This window comes from Orycteropus afer, unplaced genomic scaffold (assembly GCF_000298275.1).
Source record: "Orycteropus afer afer isolate SDZICR_OR568_19922 unplaced genomic scaffold, OryAfe1.0 scaffold00205, whole genome shotgun sequence".
NCBI lineage: Eukaryota > Metazoa > Chordata > Mammalia > Tubulidentata > Orycteropodidae > Orycteropus > Orycteropus afer.
The window spans coordinates 2637746-2662049 of NW_006921792.1; the positions used below are offsets into that span (position 1 = coordinate 2637746).

The 24304-nt window shown below is 39.8% G+C and overlaps 1 protein-coding gene across 1 annotated transcript in view; it reads right to left on the reverse strand.

Annotated features, from left to right (window-relative positions):
• Window positions 1-23974, reverse strand: part of MOB3B (MOB kinase activator 3B) — a 133866-nt gene extending 109892 nt beyond the window's left edge. The window contains exon 1 of the mRNA XM_007948145.1: window positions 23557-23974. Coding sequence (XP_007946336.1) covers window positions 23557-23974 — 418 coding nt within the window. The remainder of the gene's footprint in view (window positions 1-23556) is intronic.
• Between the last annotated feature and the right edge of the window lie 330 nt (window positions 23975-24304).

Genomic DNA, 24304 nt, shown 5'->3' on the forward strand with positions numbered 1-24304 from the left:
GGGAGGAAGAAGTAATACGGGTGTCTGAAAACCATAAAGATGGCTAGAGTTGCTAGAGTCCAATAGCCAGGGGTCTGCTTATGAAGGGTCCAGTAGGTCAAAGAAAGGGTTTGGGATATTATTCTTGTGAAGTGGGAAGCTATTTTTTTTTAAAGCAGGGAATTAACATGATCTGATATACGTGTGTGTATATATTTTAAAATGACTATCTGCTATGTGAAAAATGGGTTAAAGGATTGTGTTCCTATTGGCATTAAGAACTCTTAGGATGTTTCTTATCTTTCTCAAACTCATTATTAATGAGTAGTGAGCTATACAGCTGAAGTGAGAGTTATCCTCAAGTACCCATCTACCAGTGTTATATTTAAAGCTGTTTAGTTCCAAGGAAAGAAGAGGGCTTCAATCTTTCACTGTGCCATTTAAAAAACGCAATTAGGTATTTTTAGTCCAGAATCTTCTTCTTAAACCATGTGCTAACAACTTTGCTAAAACTGAAAAAGAAAAACTAACCCAGAAGCTCAGAAGCCACATTGTTAATTAAGGAGAAGGCCTGTTGGACAAGATGAAAAATGTCCTTTCAATGAGGCCTCCCACTGTAATGTGCTAGTACAGGATGCATTTTTCTTTCTCTTATTTAGTTGAAACACCATTAAGACATTGGGATACAAACCACTTTACCCTTTAGAAGCCTGGTTCCCAAAGAGCGGTAACAATAACTGTATAAATAGCCAACGGGGGGAAAAAAAAACCTCACTGCCATCTACTCAATTCTGACTCATAGAAACCCCCTTTGGGTTTCTGAGATAGTAAAGCTTTATGGAAGTAGATTGCCCAGTCTTCCTTCTGCGGAGTGGCTGATGGGTTTGAACTGCTAACCAGAAGGCTTTAGGCACTACGCCACCAGAACACCTCAAATAGCCAAGAGTACTGAGAATTCCTTTGAGGAAGGACAGCACCATGCTTTTATCATTCTACCTGGGACTGCCTTTTCAGAGTGGGTGAAGCAACAGATCATGAACCCTAGAAAAAGCCTGAGCAGTACATTTAGCTCCCTAGCAGCTAGAAAGAAACTTGATTCAGAGCCCAGGCCTTCCCAGTCTAGGGGCCTTCATTTGCTCCCTGTGAAAATGTTGTGCCCAACCCAAGGTGGTGGCTGGTTTCAGAATTGTGGCTGAGTTGAAGGCAGGGTGTTCCCTTCAGTGGGAGGAGGTCTAGGACCCTGACAAACTCATGAAGATGAGACAAGTGTTTGGGGTAATCTCAGTAGGAGGTGACCGAGGGAGCTCTAGCAGATGGGCAGAGTGCTGAGACAAGAGGCTTGCAGACTGGCCAAGGAACTAGGGGCTGGCCGATGGCCAAAATGAAAGGGCTGGCATCAAGTAGTGGAGACCCTGTCATGGGAATGCATGCCAGTGGTTTGACTCCTTTAGGAAAAACTGGGCACACAAGACAAGGAACAAGCTTTAAATGGCTGGGTTATCAAATAAGGTTATAACAGGAATCTAGTTCCTAGTCTTAGAATATGGGACAAGTAGTTGCCCAATACATTGGAAGGAAGATGGGTCAATCTTCTGCCTCAGAAACCCAGTGAGGGTCACTTTGAGTTTGAACTGACTCGATGGCAATATGGGACGATTAGTACATAATACATAATAATCTAAATACATAATAATCTAATACATAATACAATACATAATAATCTAAAAAACCAAACTCACTGCTATTGAGTTGATTCTGACTCATTGAGACCTCCATTGGGTTTCCAAGGCTATAAATCTTTACAGAAGTAGATTGCCCAGTCTTCCTTCCACAGAGCAGTTGGTGAGTTTGAACCATCAACCTTCTGGTTAGCAGTCAAATGCCTTAGGCACTGTGCCACCAGAGCTCCTTGTACATAATGCTGTTGTTGTTGTTGTTATGTGCCGTCAAGTTGGGCCTGACTCATAGCGACCTCTTCTTGGGTTTCTGAGGCAGTATCACTATGGAAGTAGATTGCCCAACTTTCCTTCCAAGGAGTAGGTGGTGGGTTTGAACCGCCAGCTTTCTGGTTAGCAGTCAAGTGCCTTAGGCACTATGATACCAGAGTTCCTTACATAATACTAGGACAGTCCATTTTGTCACTAAAAACTGAGAAGAAATTCAGAGACCTTGGATGGACCTGAGTCTAACGGCAGGGTTAAATGCTCCAGCTGTGGGAACAAAAGCTCCAGGGGTATGGAGGAATCCCAGACTAACAGGTACCAAGACCCAGGCAGACGAGCTCTGTATCCCACTGCCCAGCACAGTGTTTGGAATATATTGTTGTTGTTGTTCGCTGCCCTTACGTCGGCTCCTGATTCATGGCGACCTCAAGCACAACAGGATTGGACTGTAGTGATCCATAGGGTTTTCATAGCTGATTTTCAGAAGTTGCCAGCCTGGCCTTCATAGCTCTCCTTAGTCTAGAAGCTCTGCTGAAACCTGTTCAACATCATAACACTCACATGTGCACTGACAGACTGGTGGCTATGTGTGAGGTACACTGGCTGGGCATTGAATCCAGGTCTCTTGCACAGAAGGAGAGAATTCTATCCCTGAACCACCACTGCCCTCATACTTGGAATATTGTTGTTGTTGTGTTATTTTGTGCTATTGAGTCAGTTGTGACTCATGATGACCCCATGTGTTACAAAGTAGAACCTCTCCACAGGGTTTTCTTGGTTGTAATCTGAACAGAATCCAGTCACCAGGCCTTTTCTTCCACAGTGCTAGTGGCTGGGTTTGAATCTCCAACCTTTCAGTTATCAGTGAGTGCAAACTGCTTATGTCACCCAGAGATCTTACTTAGAATACAGAAAGTGCTTGATAAATAGGTGTTGAATTAATAACCCTGAGCTTAGTATTGAACCTTAGCTGTTTCAAGAAACCTTCCTATTACAGGTCTATTTATTGGGTAATTTAAAAGATTCACCTTGCTAGCCTCCCCGTTTTGTCCAGGAAAAAAAAACTCCACAGTACTTTATCTGAAAAACCTGAGGCCCGGTTTTGGCAGTATTTCTCATGAGCTGACAGAGTACTGCTCTGACCTTCAAAAGCCAGCTGCTTGGTAGCACCATGGGGAGGAGAAGGAGCTGCAGGAGATGAAATGCACATCTGTGGCACCTGAAATAACACTGAGTCCAATGAGCACCGTGACTCATCTCAGACTGATAAAGGCATCCAGATTTCACAGCTATTTTAAAAGTCAACATGTTTTAGGCTAAAAAAAAACTCCACAGGCCTCCAAATGTCAACTGTCTTAGAGGTGGGGGAGAAATTAAAGCCATAAAGTCTACATCAGTAGAGGTCTAGAAACCTGCCACTGATCCTGACTGCCAAGAGGGACTTAGGGCCTCTAGAGTCTTTATTTCTGGAGGCCCCCATGATTTATTGGTACATGCAGCTCCTAATATGAGATAAAATGCAGCAATTACTTTGCAGAAATGCAGAATTGACATTATTAATAATAATATTAGATGATATCTATTGGTCACTTTCCATGTGCCAAACCCTGTATATTGTCTTATTAAGACTTCACAGCAGAAAACTTAGCCACAACCAAACACCTTGAGGGAATCAGTCACTAGGCTTGTGGACTTAGCACCATAGTCTTGGGGTCATCTGAGTCAGTTAGCATAACACATAGTCTACAAAGACTTTGTTCTACATCCTACTTAAAAAAGACTTCACAGCAACCTTATGACTAAGTCTCCTTAAGTTATAGAAGAGAATATAGGGTTAACAAAATTCAAGAGTAAAAGGGGAAAGCAGACAGACAGACAGAGTATGAGAGATTTTTTACACTGGGCTGGAAGTTAAAAGCCAGAGGTTCTAAATTGTATTGGTCTGCTCATTTATTGGGAGCTCTGGTGCCAATGTGAAACCACAGGACATTATGTGTAGCTAGTTGGCATATCCTCATATTCTTTTATTTTTTATCTTGCTCTCTTCTTTAAAGATTTTTATCTTTAAGAGGTAAATACACATACACAATTAACCCTCACCAACACACAGAAATTATTGAACCATCTGCTTACTGTATGACTGGGAGGCTTGTCCCACTGGCACTGGTCTTCCTAGTATTCTATTCAGAAGACCAGAAGTAGAAATTCAAGTATTCAAGGCACAAAAGAAAATAACAATACCATGACTTGAAATATCTTACTTTGCCCCTGTAGGATTTCTACCGCAAGGGCCTCATGCTTTAGTGTCACAAAGAAGCTAAACTTTTGGCTTCTTCAAATTATCCGTTCTTTTCCATCTCACACACATACACAGTTTATGAATATATTTATGTTTCTGTGTTTATGCAAAGGCATGTTTGCACGTGTCTGGAAGGCATATATCGTAGATGTCCCTGGGAGTTGAAAGAACACAATGGTATCAGAAAGACCTGATACAGGTCTTTACAAGCTGTGTGCCTGTGTGACCTGCATAACCTCTCTGAGCCTCAGTTTCTTCACTTGGTAAATGGTCAAAACCCCATCTTTTTAAAAAGGATGTTGTGAAAAGTAAGGGAGCTATGTGAAGCACCTAGCATCTTGTAGACACATAACAAATTACAGCAACTGCACAAATTGAAAGCTAGATATGACATCTCTACTTATAAAGGCAGATATGAGATTTACCTCTGATATCACAATAAAAACACATTTCATTCAGTATAAGATGTTTTAAAAACTTCATCCAGAATCTAGTCTGTCCATAGAGGGCAACTCATACCTGGCCATTTACAGGTAAACAATGTCACCTATCTATATATCATTGACTGATGGTCATCTCCATCACATTACTGAATTTACCATCAGTGCTCGTGGCAATAGAAAGCCAGCAATAATCCAAAAGAGCAAATTTCTAAATCATTCATTCAATTTATTTTCCACAATAGCTAACTTACCATGTTACTTAAATCTTGGCTAATATTTGACATTCTGTAAAAATATGTATCAGTTGATGGTGAGTATTAGAATCCTTGTTGCATAAAATTCACAAGGTGAATAACGTGGTAGTCTACCACATTGTATGGTATGATAATTATATTATGGCAATTCCATTCAAATTTCAAAAGAATTCCTACGTACACATCACGTACAACCTGTGCAGTGTCTAGCCTGAACTAGCTCACCAAGTTAGTGTGAAGAGAAACCAAAAAACCAAACAAATAAATAAACTAGCTGCTGTCGAGTCACTTCCAACTCACTTCATATTTTTAAGTAGAACTGTACTCCATAGGGTTTAAATGCCTGTGACCTTTCAGAAGCAGATGGTTAAGCCTTCCTTTTGAGGCATCTATGTTTGTGTTGAAACAGTCATCCTTTTGGTTAGCAGCCAAGTGCTTAACCATTGTACCACCTGGGATCTTCTAGTGTGAACTTAGTGCTAAGGAAATCAGAGGGTTCATCTTTTTTTAGAGATAAATTAGCAGCTTTCTTTCCATGGTCCAACAAAAGTCTGTGATAGCAAGATTGCATAACTACAAACACTGCAGTGAAAAGCCATCCATGCTGCTGGGTAAATACCACAAGGCACATGTCTTATTGATCAATGGGGCCCTAAGAACAGTGCTTCTAACTGGCTTAGCACAGCAATGTCACCATTTATCACAAGGGATACTATGAAGCCTTCAATGCAACCGTAATTTTTATTCACTGAATCAACACTTACCAAGTGCCTATTATGTACAAGGTATTAGGCCTCCTTATGCTTTACCGACACTAGCAGCTCTGCAAGTGTTGTATGGATCCCTGGGCTTCCTTACAGGGGATCCACAAAGTCCTCACTTTTCTACCTACATATGTCAGGCCAGACTTGAACTAAAAAACATAGCTCAATAGAATGAGCTGTGATAGCCTGTATGACAATGTTGCAGTTGTCTTCAGTTAAGTCAGATGTTAAAAATATTTGCAAAATGTAGAACAAGCACAGATTTTTTTTGAGAAATATAGTTATTTTTCAAAAAAATATTATTTATGGTAACATGTAATGGGTTTATTACTATTTTAGAATGAATTAATAAACAATTATCTGGTTGGTTCACCATCCTTGTTTGGCTTTTCAGCTCCCCTAACACTTTTACGCTTGGTCTCCATTCCTTTTGTTTACCATCTGGCTTGAAGTCTGCTTTCCTGACTGCAATCAATATAAGCTCCATGAGGTCCAAGGCTTTGCCTGTCTTATCTATCAATATATTCACAATTCTTATCCCTATTGGATAAGTATTAGTATCATTATTTGATATGTCTGAAAAATAAGGTTCTGGGAGATTTGCTAACTCTTCTACACAAGTGGGTCTCACACTCTAGCATGCATCAGAATCACCTGCAGTACTTCTTAAAACACAGATTTCTGGGTTATGCTCAGAATTTCACATTTGGTAGGTCTAAAGTGGGGCACAGAAATTTGCAGTTCTAAAAAGTTCCCAGGTGATGCTGATGCTGCTGGTCTGAGGACCATTTGATAACTACTGCCCTAGATAATACAACCAGAAAGCAGCAGGGCCAGTCCATACCTCCATCCTTTCCACTGTGTTTCTCAACAGTAGGTCCAGGAACCCAAGCTCAACAGTCAGGCATGTGCCACCAAAATACCAGGTCCTCTCAATAGCTCATTGTTGGACTGTTGTCTAGGGATACGTTATATCATTCAGAGAGTTCTCTATTCTTTTTAGCCCATACTACACTGACAAGTTCTTAAGTTTCCAAATGTATATAAGGTCTTTCTTTTATTGGTCTAATATTGATCATACTGAAGCTTCACAAGGTACATAGTAACTCTGATATACCAGGATTTAGTGGAGGGAAAAAAAAAACCTGTATTTGCCATCTGCCCCTTATGAGTTTTTTATTGTCGTTATAATATAGATAGCATCACATTTGCCAATTCACCATTTTTCACATGTACAATTCAGTGCCTTAGGATTTTACAGATTTGTACCTATATTTTTTCTTTACTAAGGAGTTCAAGTTAGTCCACCCACACACATCCCCTCTTTAATCTCTCAATCATTTTAGAAACCATTCTAAAAAGTGGACCAGGTTCTACTCTGATAGATCTCTTCTGAGTTGCTTAAGTGCTAGACACACAGAATTCAAGATCGATTATCAGAATTTTCTCTGAGAAGATGCCATATTGGTTCGCTTTTAGCACACTTCCTGATAATGACCTGCATTGTGTTAGCTTTGTTAGTCCTGGCAATAGGTTGGTCTTCAGAAAGCCAAATGTATACTTTCCAGGTCCTTTCCCTGAGTTGTATGTGATCATCTTTTCAATACAGTTAAGAACAGGGATGGCATATTGTGATACACATGTCTTGTTTCCTTTTTCTTGCACTATGCAGACATTACTAATCAATCATAGCATTTTTCCACTGTGCCTCATGTAAGAATGGCATAAGATCCTAAGAAAGCAAGGTCACTATAGATGTTCCACACTTCTGTGAAATTAGCCCTTTTACTGAAAACCCCTGTCAGTGCCCACCCCCACCATTTGTGGGGGGAGTGGTAGTGAGAGAAAAGAAGGAGAAAAAAGCCTAAAACACCCACATCAACTTGCTTTCTTCCACCTCTTCAGATGTCATTTGTAAAAGAGGCTTAGTTATTGGGAAGGAAGATGGTGAGCTTTTTCCAAGATTCATAAACGTATCTTCTCCAGCATAATTGGGCTTTAAATAGGTACATATATGAAAAAGTGGGTCTAAAATGCTTTATCTCAACTTAATCTTTATCATTTTCAGAAATAGGGAGTTACAGATGTTGTTTTCATCTTATGTGTTCTTAAGTTATTATATGTTTGGAGGGAAGGAAAGTTAATAATTTCATCAAATGAAGCTTAACAGAACAATTATAAACTTGGTAGTTAGGTAAGTCTGGATTCTAAGCCTGGGTCAACTAGTTACTAAGAGGGTGACTTTGAGGAAGAAACATAACTTGGTTTCCTCATTTTAAAACAGAATAACTGTCAACCAAGGCTGCTGTGAGGATTAGAAAAAATTCTACATAAAAGACCTTGCATACTGATTGACCCACATGCATTGGCGTCGAGTCGGGTCCAACTTGCGACCCCTCCCTGGGTTTCCAAGGCGGTATCACTATGGAAGTAAATCGCCCAACCTTCCTTCTGGGAAGTGGCTGGTGGGTTTGAACTGCCAGCCTTCTGATTAGCAGTCAAATGCCTTAGGCTCTATAAATGCTGGTTGATACAACTAATGGAGCCATGGTGGGGCAATGGTTAAAGGCTCTGCTGCTAACTGAAGGATTGGTGGTTTGAATCCACCCAGTAGTTCCACAGGAGAAATACTGGAAATCTGCCTAGGAAACTCTTGGGCAGTTCTTTTTTGTCACATGGCGTCAATATGAGTTGAAATCAACTCCATGGCACCTACCTACAATGAAAACATAACTATTACTATTGTAAACTTACAAAAAACACAATCTGTTTCTTTCCATTGGTGTTCAAGTTTTGATTGCTAATATACGAATAAAACCAAAGAAACCAAACTCACTGCCGTTGAGTCAATTCCAACTCATAGCAACCCCATTGGGTTTCCAAGACTGTAAATCTTTATGGAAGCAGACTGCCTCATTTTTCCTCTGTGGAGCAGCTGGTGGGTTCAAACCACTGAAATTCTAGTTAGCAACCAAATGACTTAACCACTACACCAGCAGACTTCCTTAATATACTAATAGGTATGAAAAAAAATTTTTAAAGAGATAACCACTATTATTATGATATGATCAATAGCTTTTCTAATTTTTTACTTTAAGGAAATGTTCAGGGAATACCACAGGCTAAATTTTCTTTTGTAATTGAGCATTACAAAATGCCATGAATGAGGTCTTTCCTTTTATATCACCATGGAAAGGACATAAAGCTAAAATTTATTCAGCACTTAACTATCAGGAACTTGCTAAGAGCTGTGTGTGAATTATCTGACTTAATTCTCATAACCTTACAAATTATTATTAACCCCACTTTCCAGATGAGGAAACAGGCGCAGAGATATTCAGGACTTCCCAAGGTCAGATATTGCATAAGGATAGGAACAAGATTTGAACTTGGACTGAGAACGAACCCTTAGACTCTACACTATTTCCAAAAGCATGAAAAAAAAGCTAGCAGCCATCCATATGCTTTGAGAGCTACCACCCAGAGAGAGTTTCCTTGGGGCCCTGGAACCTATCTTGCCATATTTGCTCACATTTCTCTTCAAAGACAGAGGAGGACAGATGTCCTTAGCTGCAACCTTGTTCTTATCCACATTGGGATGGCCAAATATTAATGGTTTGCCTGAGGGCTGTAGCTGATAAATTTCCTGTATTCAACAACTTTTTTCCCCTCTTTGTTCCTGGTAGCTAAGGCAAGTTTCCCTGGCTGGGCTAGGCAACCAACGAAGTCACCTACAAGTGATTCTTAGTGTTTTCCCAGATGTTGACACCCATCATGCTGTCACACTAGCACTCCCTTGCTTCAACTGGACCAGAAGCCAAGCAGGAACAGATTCTTGAAGGTTGTGACACAGGAAATAGGCAGTAAAATGAACACTGGACTATTGGCTGGAGCTTCTCTCCTAAATCATTACTGCTCTCCAGCCCTGGTGAACTGGCTGGAAAATACAGAAACACTAAAAGCCTATTGCTTCTTTTGAAGAATGACTTTTTCCTTTTCCTGAGAGACAGCTAACAACTTCATTTTGTCTCTCTATGAAGACAAACATTATAATGTCCAAAGATTAGCCCCAGCACTAAAGAGGCTTCCGCATGATAACAAGCTCTTTTGTTACGCTTTCTTTAAATACTAAATTCCCTTTGAGAAATAAAAATATTAATTAAGTAACAAACAATTCAATGGCCCCACAGTTTTCCAGAATGTATCTGTTCTATAATGTGGACTACATGGAATCAGTCAATCAATTTATTCTTGCATGGTAGTAATTAGCTCACCATATGTCTGCTTTGTGCAAGGTGTTATCTTGGTGCCACATCCTGAAGCAGAAAGAAGAAGTCAAAATTGGCTTTATAGAAGCAGACTGCCTCATTTTTCATACCATAGGCCACCTATGGTATGCATGTGAAACATCTTCTGAAGCTCCATTGTGGACCACTTCCTGGTTCTGGTTGTCAAGGCCAAGCAAAGTTAATCGTCCCATGAATAGTTTCCTTTTCTTCCAGTGGTTCCACAAGATATGGTAAAAGATGAAGAGGACAATTCCATGCCAAATGCTTGGTAGAACGATGGACTTCCATCCTAGGTTCTTTCCTTTCTCACCACAATTTATCTGATGATTCTAGTTTATCACACTGACACTCTGTGGGCCCAGGAACCTATCCAAGTAGGCATAGTACCAAGTAGGCATAGTTCCCTTAGTATTGGACCTAAAATTTAAAGCTTACCTACTCTATGTCCCAACATTGTGCAAGGTGTTTTATATGTAGCATGTTATTTAAAATTTTCATTTTATAGTTGAAGAAACAGGCCCAGAGAGGCTGAAAATTTTGCTAGTAATTCAAAACCCAAGTCTGACAGAAATCGATACTTCTGCTCCATCCAAACTCTCCTTGCTTTCCAACTTGGCTTATCGTCCAGAGAAACCATTTTATTTGAAGAAGATATAAAGGAAAAACAAGGCTATGCTAAGAAATTATGGATAGATTGTCCATTAGAATATAAAATTAGCACGAGTTTTTAAGATAAAAGACCAGAAAGGTTGTGTCTGGAGAGTCCTTAAAAGCTTGGGAATCACTCTCCATAGGTGCAGGTTTGAGTGCGGCTAATAATTTGGTCTTTCTTCATAATGACATTGGTTAAATATCTAAACATTCTGGAGTCAGGGTGCTGCTGATACATTGATTCTTTAGAAGTCAGTTGGTAGTTTGATGATAATTTCAGTATGTTCTTAAAGCTCTCACCCTCACTTCAATTGGTTTATAAAACTTTTCCTTCCACCCCATACTCTGTTCTCTTGGTGGGGAAGAGAGTGAATTATGGTTAAATCATTTTTCTTTGTCCTGTTGCAGTTCCAGATACATTTCCATGTTCCTTTAAGCTTAGTACTGAGCTAGGCTGCTTTTTAATGCAGTGTTGACCTCCACAATACGGTCTTTGTTGACCAAGGACACCAAGACTACAATAGACCAATAGAGCAACTGTATACATGCAGCAGATGCCCCCCTTGCTCCTTGACTGTTTTTGTTTTTAATCTCTGGCTCCCAGTGAATATTATGTATCCTATATCCCTTTCCAGCTGGTGCTGAAATGTAACAACTTGTCACCTGAGATACAACCCATTAAAATTGCATAGCACTTGTAATGGTGAGCTCGGTGCAGATCAGGACAACAGGTGATTAGCCTTCACTTACAGGGCAGTCTCTAGGCTCTCTGGGTTCCATGTCTCCACCCCCTTCCTCTCTGCTTCTTAGCACACTGGGGCCTCCTTGTCTTTTTTCTGAACCACCTCTTGGGATTTGCTGAGTGGAATGGTTATTTAACACTGTCCTCATTAACTCAGCCACCAGGTTACTCCAGTGTTGGGTTAACAGGGTGGGGGGAGGGGCTTGTGCCAATCCACAGTAAGCACCAATTCTCCAGTGACCAGTGGAAGCGGAGGGGGACACTGAGCTATCTCTGCATAGTTTCCATGAATAGATAACTGAAAAAGCTAAGGTAGTACCAGAATCAAGAGGAAATAAATTCTTAAAAGGAGCAGAATTTTAGAATTCCCACCAGCAAGGACCCAGCATAATTTGCATCAGATGCTGGGCCCAGGCTTTTTCAAGTTCCCCCTGTGCTTGTTGGTTTTCTCTTAGGACATTCTCTACAGAGGACTTAAAATCTGATGCAACACACAGGGAAAAACCAAGGGTGAAGTTGACTTTGGGGTAGGAACATCACAGACATGGGATATTGGGGAAGCTGAAAGCATGGGCTTGGATACGGCTACCTTGGGTCTGAGTTTGGCTCTACCTGTGTGACTCAAAAGAGCTCTAGTGGTGTGGTAGATAAGGCACTTGGGTGCTAACTAGAGGTCAGAGGTTCAAACCTGAAGGTGGACCAAATGTGGGTCCCTGCCTGGTGCACAGTCAGGCCAAACTAGTTTACACACTGAGTGATTAAGAGGAGAGAAAATTATTTATTGCAAAGTGGCAATGCAAGGAGACAGGGGTCAGTACCCAAATCTGACTCCCCGAGGGGAGGTTGGGATATAGATTTTATAAAGTTCAAGAGAGGGGCTTATATATATTCATAAAAATTTCAGGAATTTGGGTGTGAATTAACTGAGGATTGGATGAGGCTTTCTTTGCTTCAGTTTACGGGGACAGTCAATTTTTAATGCAGTGCACTTGTGCACCGGATGAGTCACACCAACTTCCTAACATCAGCTGATTAGGATTTGGGCAGAGGGGAAGATGTTAGTTCTGAGCAACTTTTCTCCTGTTTGCCTCACTGTGCATGTCTATGGGCCAAAGTTGATTTCAAGTTGGTATTAGTTGTTTTCTGAAAAATAACTTTAAGGAAACGTGTTAACATACCTGTTTATCTGTTTCCAACTAGGGTGGGGGATAACGAAGGACAGAGAGGATGTGTGAATTGAACTTCAATTCAACTCAGCTCTTAAGGAACTGAGTTATCATGCCTGCTTATCTGCCACCAACCAAGGTGACAGATGGGATGGGGGACTGAACTTTGATTCTGCTTGGCTTCAAACCTACCAGCCATTCTGTGGAAGGAAGATGGGGCAATCTACTTCCATAAAGATTTACAGACTTGGAAACCCAATGGGGGTTGCTATGAGTCAGAATCTACTCAATGGCAGTGAGGTGGATTGTGTGTGTGTGTGTGTGTGTGTGATCCAGGGCAAGTTACTTAATTAACCCTTTTCAGTCTCAGTTTTCTCATCTGTGAAATGGGAGTAACACTACATGCCCTACAGGGTTGTTTTACAAATTAAATGGCAAACGCATGTAAAGTTTTCAGAAAATAGCAGTTTTGTTATGCTCTCCTAACTTGCAAATTCTTAGAGATCCAGTTTATTAGATACCAAAAGTAAATTGTAATTCCAAGCCCTGAAAAAACTGGCCAGTTCCTTGGGTTACCTTGAGGGGCCCCATTCCTGACAATGAATGGTCTGAGACCCCTTTTCCCATTTTCTTGAGATATCAAATCCAGGTAACTTCTCTCAGCATTAATTTCAATGAGTGACTTGTCCCACATGTGACTAGTAGGTTATCTTCCCACTTTTCTATTTAACCCATACCCACTCTCTGCTGAGGTTAGCTGGTTTGGCCTTGGACATGGGCAGGTTTAATGTTCAGTCTTCTGAAAACCAAGAAAGAAGACCTTTCCTAGTGGCTTGAAGAAGTAGATACTCACTCCTACAGCCAGAATTTGGTCTAGCTCCTAAAGAAACATTGAACTTCCCAAAGGCTTTGAGAAATGACAAAAGGAACTACTTACAACCCGTCACAGAGTAATTCATCAATGAAAACTGCTAATATTTTTAAATGTTTTAACATGCATTTTATTATTCTGAAGATACTGAGAATACTGTTCAGAAATTATCTAGTGCTTTCATGAGTTCTGGCCTATAGTTACATAGAAATGTATGCAGAAAAGGAAGCAACTGACATCCATTTGTTCTTAACACCTTCTATGCCTCTCAGGCTCTGGCTGGTGTTTTCACTCATATTACCTTATTTAAACTTTACTACAGCTCTGTGAGGGAGCTCTGGTAGCGTAGTGCCTAAGGCACTTGACTGCTAACCAGAAGCCTGCAGGTTCAAACCCTCCAGCCACTCCTCGGAAGGAAGATGGGGCAATCTACTTCCGTAGAAATACTGCCTTGGAAACCCAAGGAGGGGTCGCTATGAGTCAGGTCTGACTAGATGGCACATAACACACACACACACACAGGTCTGTGAGGTTAGAATCACAACCCTTAATTTGTGAACATGGAACTCAGAAGTGATGTGCTGACTAGTGCCACACAGCCACTTCTAAGTGTCAGAGCTTGTCATCTGTCTACAAACCCAGTGCTAGTTGTTAGCTGGCATCAAGTTCGTCCTCGACCACACTGTAAATGTTGATGTGTATTCTTTCTGACCTGTGTTACATGGATTTGCATCAAAATGAAAAACATAAGGGAGAATAAGAAGTAGAAAACAAACAGTTAAAATTTAAAAGTGAACCATATCAGTTAATTGTATATCAAGCTTCCCTACAGCCTATGTCTGAGAGGTTTGTCCCAATGGACATTTTTATATTCTTACAATCTTAGGCAGATATTTTAAGAAAGGCTATATCCTCATAAGAAAGGTTGCCAAAAGGATGTAGCTATTTCCACAATGAATTTGACCATTGAACATACTACTCAGTTTAGAAAAATGTGCAAAATAATTTAGAGCAACTATACTTTCTGGAAGGAGCTCTGTGGTGTAATGGTTAAGACATTTGGCTGCTAGACAATAGGTTGATATTTCGAACCCACCAGCATCTCCACGGAAGAAAGATGAGGCAGTCTGCTTGTGTAAAGATTTACACCTTGGAAATCTAATGGGGGTCACTGTGAGTTGGAATCAACTCCATGGCAGATGAGTTTTTTGGGGGGATATAGGGTTTGGGGGAGATATTCTGGACATTATGTAAACTGGCCAAAGACAGGGACTTGGTCTTCTTTGCTCTCTCTTGGTTCCTAACCTAGGCCCTGCACCCTAACAGGTGCTCAAGAAATACTTATTGAATTTATAAATGAATGAATAAATGGTAGTAACAGATAGTCCTGGACCAGAAAAGGGTTGTTATGAGATTAATCATCTTCTGCCCAGTGTTGGAATGAAGCAGGAAACAGATACAGTGTATTTCAGAGGTGATCTGAAAACAAAATAAAGGAATCCTTCCTTTAAAAGTTTAGCAAATACAGGTTTTCTGAAATTTTGTCTATCCTAAACAGTCTCCTAAAAATCATTCATTAAGGAGTCTTTATTTTGTGAAGGAAAATCTGAAATACTGACACATGCTACAAGGGGTAGTACAACATGGGCAAAGATTTTTGGCCAGAAATACTTGAGCAGAAATCCTGACTTCTAAATTACTAATTAACTGAATAATTAAGAAAATCCCTTAGCTTCTTCTCTCTTTCTCTTTTAAACATTTGTGTGTGCTTTATGTGAAAGTTTACATAGCAAATTAGTTTTCCAATAATAACAGTTCACACACCATCCTCGTACTGTGTCAGCATTCTCCCTGTTTCCTCCTCGGTTCTCTCTTTCTGTTCTTCCAGTTTTCCCTTTCCTCCCTGTCTTCTCATCTTCGGTTTTGGGCAAATGTCCTTTTGTCTCATATAATTGATTATTCTAAGGAACACAGTCTTCATGGGAGTTATTGTTTGCTTTATAGTCCCATCTATTATTTGGCTGAAAGGTAGCCTCCAGGAGTAGCTTCAGTTTCAAGTTAGAAGGTTGTCTTAGGGCAATAGTCTTTGGGGTGGGGAGGGGTTCCTCCAATCTCCTTCAGATCAGTAAATCTGGCCTTTTTCAGTTTTAATTTTGTTCTATATTTTTTTACCCATTCTAACCAGAACCTTCTACTGTGTCCCTAGTCAGAGTGGTCGGTAGTGGTAGCCAGGCAACGTCTCAGATTAGGGGAGGCTGTAGTTCGTGTGGGCCATTAGACCCCTGTCCTAATTACTGCCTGAGTCTTCCTTTTTACTTTGTTCTCCTTTGCTCCAGGCGGGAGGAGACAAATAGCTGCTTTTAGATGGCCGCTTAAAGCTTTTAAGACCCCAGATACTACTCAGCAGACTAGGATATAGAACATTATCTTTATGACTGTGTTTTACCAATTGACCTAGATGTTCCCGGAGGCTATGGTCCTTGTCTTTCAAGTTGAGTGGTTCAGTCTTGATGTCTAAATCATTTCTATAACTGTGTGTGCTATGTGCTCTAGTATATTTATATATACATATATATGGGAGCTCTGGTAGCATAATGGCTAAAGCACTTGACTGCTAACCAGAAGGCTGGTGGTTCAAACCCACCAGCCACTCCTCGGAAGGAAGGTTGGGCAATCCTACTTCCGTAGTGATACTGCCTCGGAAACCCAAGGAGGGGTCGCTATGAGTCGGGGCCAACTCGACGGCACATAACAACAACAACAACAATGAAGTGTACATATATATATATATATATGTAACATATACATATATATGTATATAAAGTATACATGCAACATTTACAAATATGTGTGTAGAAATATCCACCACCATACCTATACATATGTGGGTGTATTCCTGCACTATCACTCATTTAGCATATATATTTTCTTATGTATCTACTCACAAATTAGTTGTCCTTTTGTATTTGATTTAGTTCACTCAGTAACTTGTCCTCCAGATCCATCCATGTTGTGAAATGTTTCATGGACTCATCATTACTCTTTTTTGGTTGCATAGTATTCCATTGTATGTATGTACCACAATTTGTCTATCCATTCATCACTGATAGACATCTAGATTATTTCTATCTTTTTTGCTGTTGTGACTAATGTTGCAATAAACATAGGTGTGCATAGGTCTATTCATGTCACAGTTCTTATTTTTCTAGGATATATAACTAGAATTACTTCTACTTGCTGGATCATATGGTATTTCTATTTCTAGCTTTTTAAGGAAGTGCCATGTTGTTTTCCATAGTGGTTGTGTCATTTTGTGGTCCCACCAGCAGTGTAAAGGAGTGCCAATCTCCTCACAGCCTCACCAGCAATTGTTGTTCTCTGTTTGTTTGTTTGTTTGTTTGTTTTTAAGTGCCATTATTGGCAGGGTGAGATGGTGTCTCATTGTAGTTTTGATTTGGATTTCTCTAATGGCTAATGATCACAAGCATCTTTTCATGTATTTGTTAGCCACTTGAACATTTTCTAACAAACACATGAAAAGATTCTTGTCCAGCTCCTTGGAAGGAAGATTGGGCAATCAACTTCTGTAGAGATACCACCTCGGAAAACCAAGGAGGGGTCACTATGAGTCGAATCGACTTGATGGCAGTGAGTTTGGTTTTCTTGGTTTTTGAATGTTTTCTGGTGATGTATCTGTTGATGTTCTTTGCCCATTTTTCAACTGGATTGTATGTCTTTTTGTTGTCGAGGTGCTGAATTTTTCTAGAAATTTTAGAGATGAGACCCTTGACAGATATGTTGTAGCCAAAAAATTTTTTCCAGTCTGTAGGTTCTCTTTTTACTCTTTTGGCAAAGTCTTTAATAAGTGGTTAGTTTTTAGAAGATCCTAGTTATTTAGTTTATCTTCTGATTTTTATGCATTTTTAGCTATGTTTGGTATTCTATTTATGCAGTATGTTAGGGTCCCTAGCGTTGTTCCCATTTTTTTCTTCCATAATCTTTATAGTTTTAGGTTTTACATTTAAGTCTTTGATCTATTTTGAGTTAATTTTTGTGTATGGTGTGAGGTATGGATCTTCTTTAATTTTTCTCCAATTGGATAGCTAGTTTTGTCAGCACCATTTCTTAAAGAGAATTTCTCTTCCCCATTTAATGGACTTCAACCCTTTGTCAAAGATCAGTTGTCCATAGCCGGGTGGGTTTACTTCTGGGTTCTGCTCCTTAGCTTCCTTAAGTGTCAGCTTCCTTACTTGTAAAATGAGAATATTAACATTTATTTCATTGTGCTATTTTAAGAATTAGGAAACACCAACAGTGGCAGGTACAGTGCCTGGCAAAAAGCAGGCTCAATAAATATGAATGTACTGTTCATCTCTTCCCTGAAACCTGTTTGTTCAAACCATAGACAAAGGGGCAATCATGCAATTGTTATTTTAAACATTCTTGTCTTTCTTTTTAAGGACTTTTTAAAAGCATATGAGTTAGAAAAGCTCTAAGTTTTATGTTCATTTATTTCTGAATGTCAGATCTAAGAGTTCAAATCCTATTATGTAACAGAAAAACAGGAAAGCTGGAGGCTAGACCAAAAATTCATTGCAATTAGGGAATAGAATTAAAAAAAAAAAAAAAAAGCTGTTGCTGTCTATTTCTCTGTCTTGCTTGTTCTCTCTAAAGGTGGTTAAAGAGATACAGTAGAAGAGGCAGTTCTGAAATTATTGCTGTTTTAGGGGCTTTAACAGGGACATCTGTTGGCTTTTTAACAATGGAAACCAGAGGAGGTCAAGGGAGAGAGTACAGGAGACTATAGTTTACAAGACAGCCACATCTGTTTGGTATTCCCCCATCTGAGAAAGCTAGACTTCTGAAACAGCACAAATCTCCTAGTTAAACATGAATCTAGGAATAGATGAAAGTTTTTCTTCCCTCCATGTTTCAATGATAGAAGTCAACAGCTGTTTATATACTTTAATGTCTAACCAAGGTGAAGCCCTCACATCTGTCAGTATTTTCCGGTTCTGTTTCCTTGGATCACAGTGGGGGGGGGTGTGAAGTTAGAACCCATCCCAGTTCCAGGAAGCAACACAGAAATATGCCTAGGATTCAAAGCTGTAATTCTAAGCAGAACTCCTCCCCACTTTGCATCCAGGGTCTGCTGTTTGCAGAGAATTCCTCTTTTACTTTATCTTGACAGACATCTTGATTATTTCCATGATAATGACTCATGACAGCACAAAGATCAAAAAGAAGAAAAGTAGGTTGGAATCAGGGGGAGAAAGAAGAGGAGGAAACAAATTTTACCAGAGACAGTGGCTCCTAAAGATAGATTATTTGAAAGGACAGCTACCATAACATTTGATGGCAAATAACAGGTGTGGAAGATGGTGATGAATGCTCACAGTGATAGTAGAGGTTTTGACTGATCCCCAATATTTCACCTTGGAAAAGTAAGACAGAGAAAACTAAACTTTGTGGAGGCAATATACAAGAAATCCCCAGGAATGTTGACAAAGAGATTTGGACATGTTTGTTTAACTATGCTGTGTTCACCAACTCCATGCACATGTTGGGTCTTTATAAAGATTGCTGTTAATTTTTCCATCCATCCATCCATCCATCTATCCATCCATCCAACCACTTATAAGACACCAGGACTGGCCTTAGTGCTGGGGTATTCAAATGAATAAGACATATTCTATAACTTTAAGGAAATTTTACATCCAAATTGTCCTTCACAGAGGACATGATATCTGAGGTGGACCTTAAAGAATGCAAGAGAATTCACTAGAAAAGGTTGTTTCTGGAGGAATGAAATGTGTTCTGGTTGATTACAATAACAAGGGGAGGGTGGGCAGTAAGACTGGAGAAAGCTAATTGTGAATGGCTTATATCAATGTTTATAAATTGGGCATGCTTGCTAAAAGTGAAGATCCTTAGGTCTTTCCTAAGAAATTTTAATTTGGTGGGTAAGGGGGAAAACACAGGAATTTGCAATTTGAGCAGAAGCCCAAAGGAATTCTGGTATAAACTAAAGTTTGACAAGCCTAACTTACACACCTTAACATTTCCCATAAGACACTCATAATGTCCCATTACAAAAGGTTCTAAGGTCAAATTAGAAAAACTAAAGTATTCCTGTCTTGTAGATTCATAATGCACATCAAAATATTAAAAGTCCTTCAGTAAAGAAATCAATTTCAACCAACATTTCTCAAACTTATTTGACTATAGAGGAGAAAATTCATGCTAAATCAATTAAAAGACCTCAGAACAATGGTCTGTAGTATGGAGCATAGACTCGCAAGAGGATTCTGATCAGGGAAGCTTGCTCCCCAAGCATGCTTAATGGCTAAGGAAATGTTTAGAAAAGAAAACAAAGTCAATTTCTCTGGGAGGTATAGAGGTATCTACCGATAACCTCCAAGCAAAATCTAAAACCACCTATGGTGTCCTGTTTTCCAAGCAGACTGCCAGGAACTTCTTATCCCTCAAGAAATATGCCATAGTTCTATAACATTATTTTTGGTCATCTCCTCCATGAAGTAACCCCAGCTGCCAGAAAGAGCAGAAGTGCCCAGGGTTCAAAGCATCAAGAAGCAGAAAGAGATGGGGAACAATGAAGAGGAGGTATTGTTGCCCACATTGATTTATCTTTCTTTGGAAGACAACTCTTACAGTAGGTAAGGGAAGAGATATATATACATATACATACCTGTTCCAAAGAAAGGTAATCCAGTGGAATGTGGAAATTATCAAACAATATCATTAATATCACATGCAAGTATAATTATGAAGACAATTCAAAGATGGTTGCAGCAGTACATCCACAGGGAGCTGCCAGAATTCAAGCAGGATTCAGAAGAAGATATAGAACAAAGGATATCATTGCTGATGTCAGATGGATATTGGCTGAAAACACAAAGATGTTTACCTGTGTTGTACTGATTATGAAAAGGCATTCAATTGTGTGGATCAAACAAATTATATATAACATTGCAAAGAATGAGAATTCTGGAACATTGCATTGTGCTTTTGCAGAACCTGTATAGAGACCAAGAGACAGTCATTCAAACAAAAAAAAGAGATACTGTATGGTTTTTGGTTTAAATTTAGGGAAGTTGTGTGTCAGAGTTCTATCCTATCACCGTACTTACTCAGTTAGTATGCTGAGCAAGCAATCTGAAAGAATGGTCCATATAAAGAAGAACAGCTTTAGGAGTGGAAGGCCCATTAACAACATGTGTTATGTGGATGACACAACTTTGCTTATTGAAAGTGAAGAGGATTTGAAGGACTGACTGATGAAGATTAAAGACTATATAGTCTTCAATATGGATCACACTTTAAGATAAAGAAAGAAAAAATCATCACAATTGGACCAATAGTCCATGATAAGTGGAGAAAAGATTGAAGTTCTCAAGAATTTCATCTTACTTGGATCCACACAATCAATGCCCATGGAAACAGCACTCAAGATATCAAAAAATGATGTGTTGTATTGGGCAAACCTTCTGCAAAAGACCTCTGTAAAGTGTTAGAAAACAAAGATGTCATGTTGAGGACTAAGGTGCACCTGGCACAAGCCATGGTATTTTCAACCAGCTCATATGCATGAGAAAGCTGGACAATGAATAAGAAAGACTGAAGAGGAATTGATGCACTTGAGTTGTGGTGATGGTGAAGAATATTGAATATACTTTGGACTGCCAGAAAAATGAACAAATCTGTCTTGACAGAAGTACAGCCAGAATGCTCCTTAAGCATGTTACCAGGAGAGACCAGTCTCTGGAAAAGAACATCATTTTTGGTAAAGTAGAGGCTCAGCAAAAAAGAGGAAGAATTTCAGTGATATAGACTGACATAGTGGCTGCAACAATGGGCTCAAATAAAGCAACAATTGTGAGGATGATGCAGGATCAGGCAACATTTTGTTCTGCTGTACATAGGGTTGCTATGCGTCAGAGCCAACTTGACAGCACCTAACAATAACAACAACAACATTGCTGCCATAAATTTTGCAGAGTTTTGGCAGTTGCTTGTATTGTTTCTGGATAAGAAATATTCCTTTCAGCTCTAAAAGAAGCCTCTGACAGTCAGTGAAAGTGCAAAAGGACATAAACCTAAAAAATTCCCACCCCCTAAGGTGCCTAATATATGATTATGGGAACTTTTGTAACCTGCCATCTTCCTTCTATACAAGTGAACCAAGAGGTTAGGTTTGTACTAGCACAGACCCCACCTCCTTCCTGTTAAAAAGGAACAGAAGAGACAGAAAGAGCAGGAAGGAAATAGAAAAGTCAAGGCAACACAAGGATTTTGAGCAAATTGGTTTGCGTGCTGAATATTTCAAGATGTACATATTGCCCCAATCACTTTATGTTCTTTTTTCCGGCATCAACTTAATTACTTCCATATGCTCTATTTCAACTTTACACGTGCCACATGGAGGGACACACACTCCATCTAAAGGTGATTTTAGCAGTATGTTTTAAATACATTTTTGTACCCCAACCATCCTGGAGCTTTTAATAATATTTTCCAACAGCATGAGTACTTATTCAATCATTCCACAAATATCTCCCGAGTACCTATGCATGCTCCAGGCCACTGTGTTAGGCACTAGAGATACAACAGTGAAAGTAGAAGACTGCTTGCCCCTATTGAGCCTACCAGTACCAATTACCATTAAGTTGATTCTAATTCATGGTGACCCCATGTGCATCAGAGTAGAACTATGCTCTATAGAGTTTTCAATGGTTGATGTTTTAAAAGTATACTTTCTCCTCACTTATTGACTATCTGATTATCCAAAATTTCACATTTACAACAATAGTAAGAAATCTACTCTCTGACTATTTTGCTTATTAATGATGTACTTCTAGCAGTAATGAATGCTGAAGTGTGAGGCAAGAGTGATGCTGGCTGGGCCTTGATTCTCAGTGATTTGCAGTCATATAATGATATAATCTGGCAATTATATAAAGATGTCATCATCTTCCATTTTGTGATCTGAGATAATCATCCTCCATTTTCACATAATATTAATTTCACATAATAACCTGGTCTTTAGAACTTAACAATGTTGGTAGGTGAGGAGAGGGTGTAGATCAACGGCCATTCTTCTGAGGCACCTCTTGATGAACTTGACCTTCCAACCTTTTGGTTAGCAGCCAAGCATATTAACCATTTTGCACCACCCAATGACTTCTATTGAGACTAAAGAACCAAAAACTGAATTCCAAATCCAGCTAGTCAGTGAGTAAGAAATCCAATGATCAACACCATAATGAAATATGAAAGGTACAAAAGGTTTGGTCTTTGCCTTGAAGAATTTTACAGTTTATGCACAAAGTAAACAGACTCATTTGCATTACCTTTCAAGAGCCGCAGTGGAGCCAGCAGCTATGTGATGGTCCAGAATTAACAGTACAGCCAGGAATTAATAACCTATGATTAGGAGAGGGAAGACTAGAATGCCAAGGTTTTTATTTTCCCAGAATGCCAACTCCCTGTTCATTTGACCACCATACAAATCCATAAATTCTTAGCAGTTCTGAATCAAAAGTGATGACTACCAATAACTGTACCAGAGTCAACCTAACCAGTAAAGAAGGTGCCCTGGTGGTGCAACAATTATGTGCTCAGCTGCTAAGTGTGGAGTGATAACCTAACCAGCAGCTCCACTAAAGAAAGACCAGGCAATCTGTTCCTGTAAAGATTATAGCTTAGAAAACCCTATGGGGCAGTTCTACTCTGTCACGTAAGGTTGTTATGAGTCAGAACTGATCCCACAGCACCTAACAAACAACACTTTTAGCCAAACAATAAAAGTCTTACCAGCATAACTGTGAGAGAGTGGAGTCTAGTCCTAAGAAAGCTAATCAGATCAAACTTAACATTTCATCAAGTGTTCCCCAGAGTGTGGTGTGTATATCACTGGAGTCTACAATGTTAAGTGGGTCACAGGTGATCATTTTTCAATTCAGTGTGGTACTTAGCTATGGAGAGACACTGAACATATGGGAGTGACAGAATTTAGGGAAATAGTGCAGTGGGTGCTATCCAGCATTCAAGGGCCATCCTGGAAGAAGCCTTTGCAAACTTTCTGAGTTCTGGTGAGGTGTGAAAAAACAACTGAGATTCTGGTCATAGACTTACCCACACATGTTGGAAATATGTCCTCATTGTTGATCTGGACCTCAATCCAATCCATAAGAAGGTTCATGTACTGGGGAGCTGGCAGTGCAGTTGGCTTCTTATACTTGAGGTCATCCTGCCACCGATACTCATATTTAGGCCCTCCTGACATCACAGGGCAGGTCCGCTCAGTGCAGAACTCACAGATGGTGCCGTAGATGAGGTTGATCCGATTGAAGAAGTCCACTACATGTACAGCCACCCAGTCATTCTGATCTTCCCCACTGGGCAGCTGTACTGCTGCCTTTAGGTCCACGCCTGAGTTGAGGGACGCCTGAGCCCGTTTGTGGAGCTCAAACCTCTGTGTGCCAGGTTCAAATTTCCTCTTAGGCCTAAAGGTCTTGTCCTTGTTGAACACCTGCTTCAGGGCTATGGACATGGTCTTCTCTTCCCTTCTTTTGCAGGAAGCAAAAAGGCACTTGGAACTTTTCAGTGAGAGATCACAGCCCAACAGAGTTTTCCACTGCCAGCCCTCAGGCCCCAGTCTTGCGGCTTACAGCTTCTAACTTCTTCTAAACATTCCCTTCCATCTTTCTCTTCAATGATTTCCAAGGGAACTTCATGTTCCTTCCTAAAGATTGAAAAGAAAAGGGAACTTGTGAGTTCATAGTTTGCATTTTAAAAATGATAAAGGCTCAGACCTGTGTTCCATCCGTGTTTCTGGCTGCCTACTTCCACAAGCTACTCTGTACTAGTAATGCAAACCATT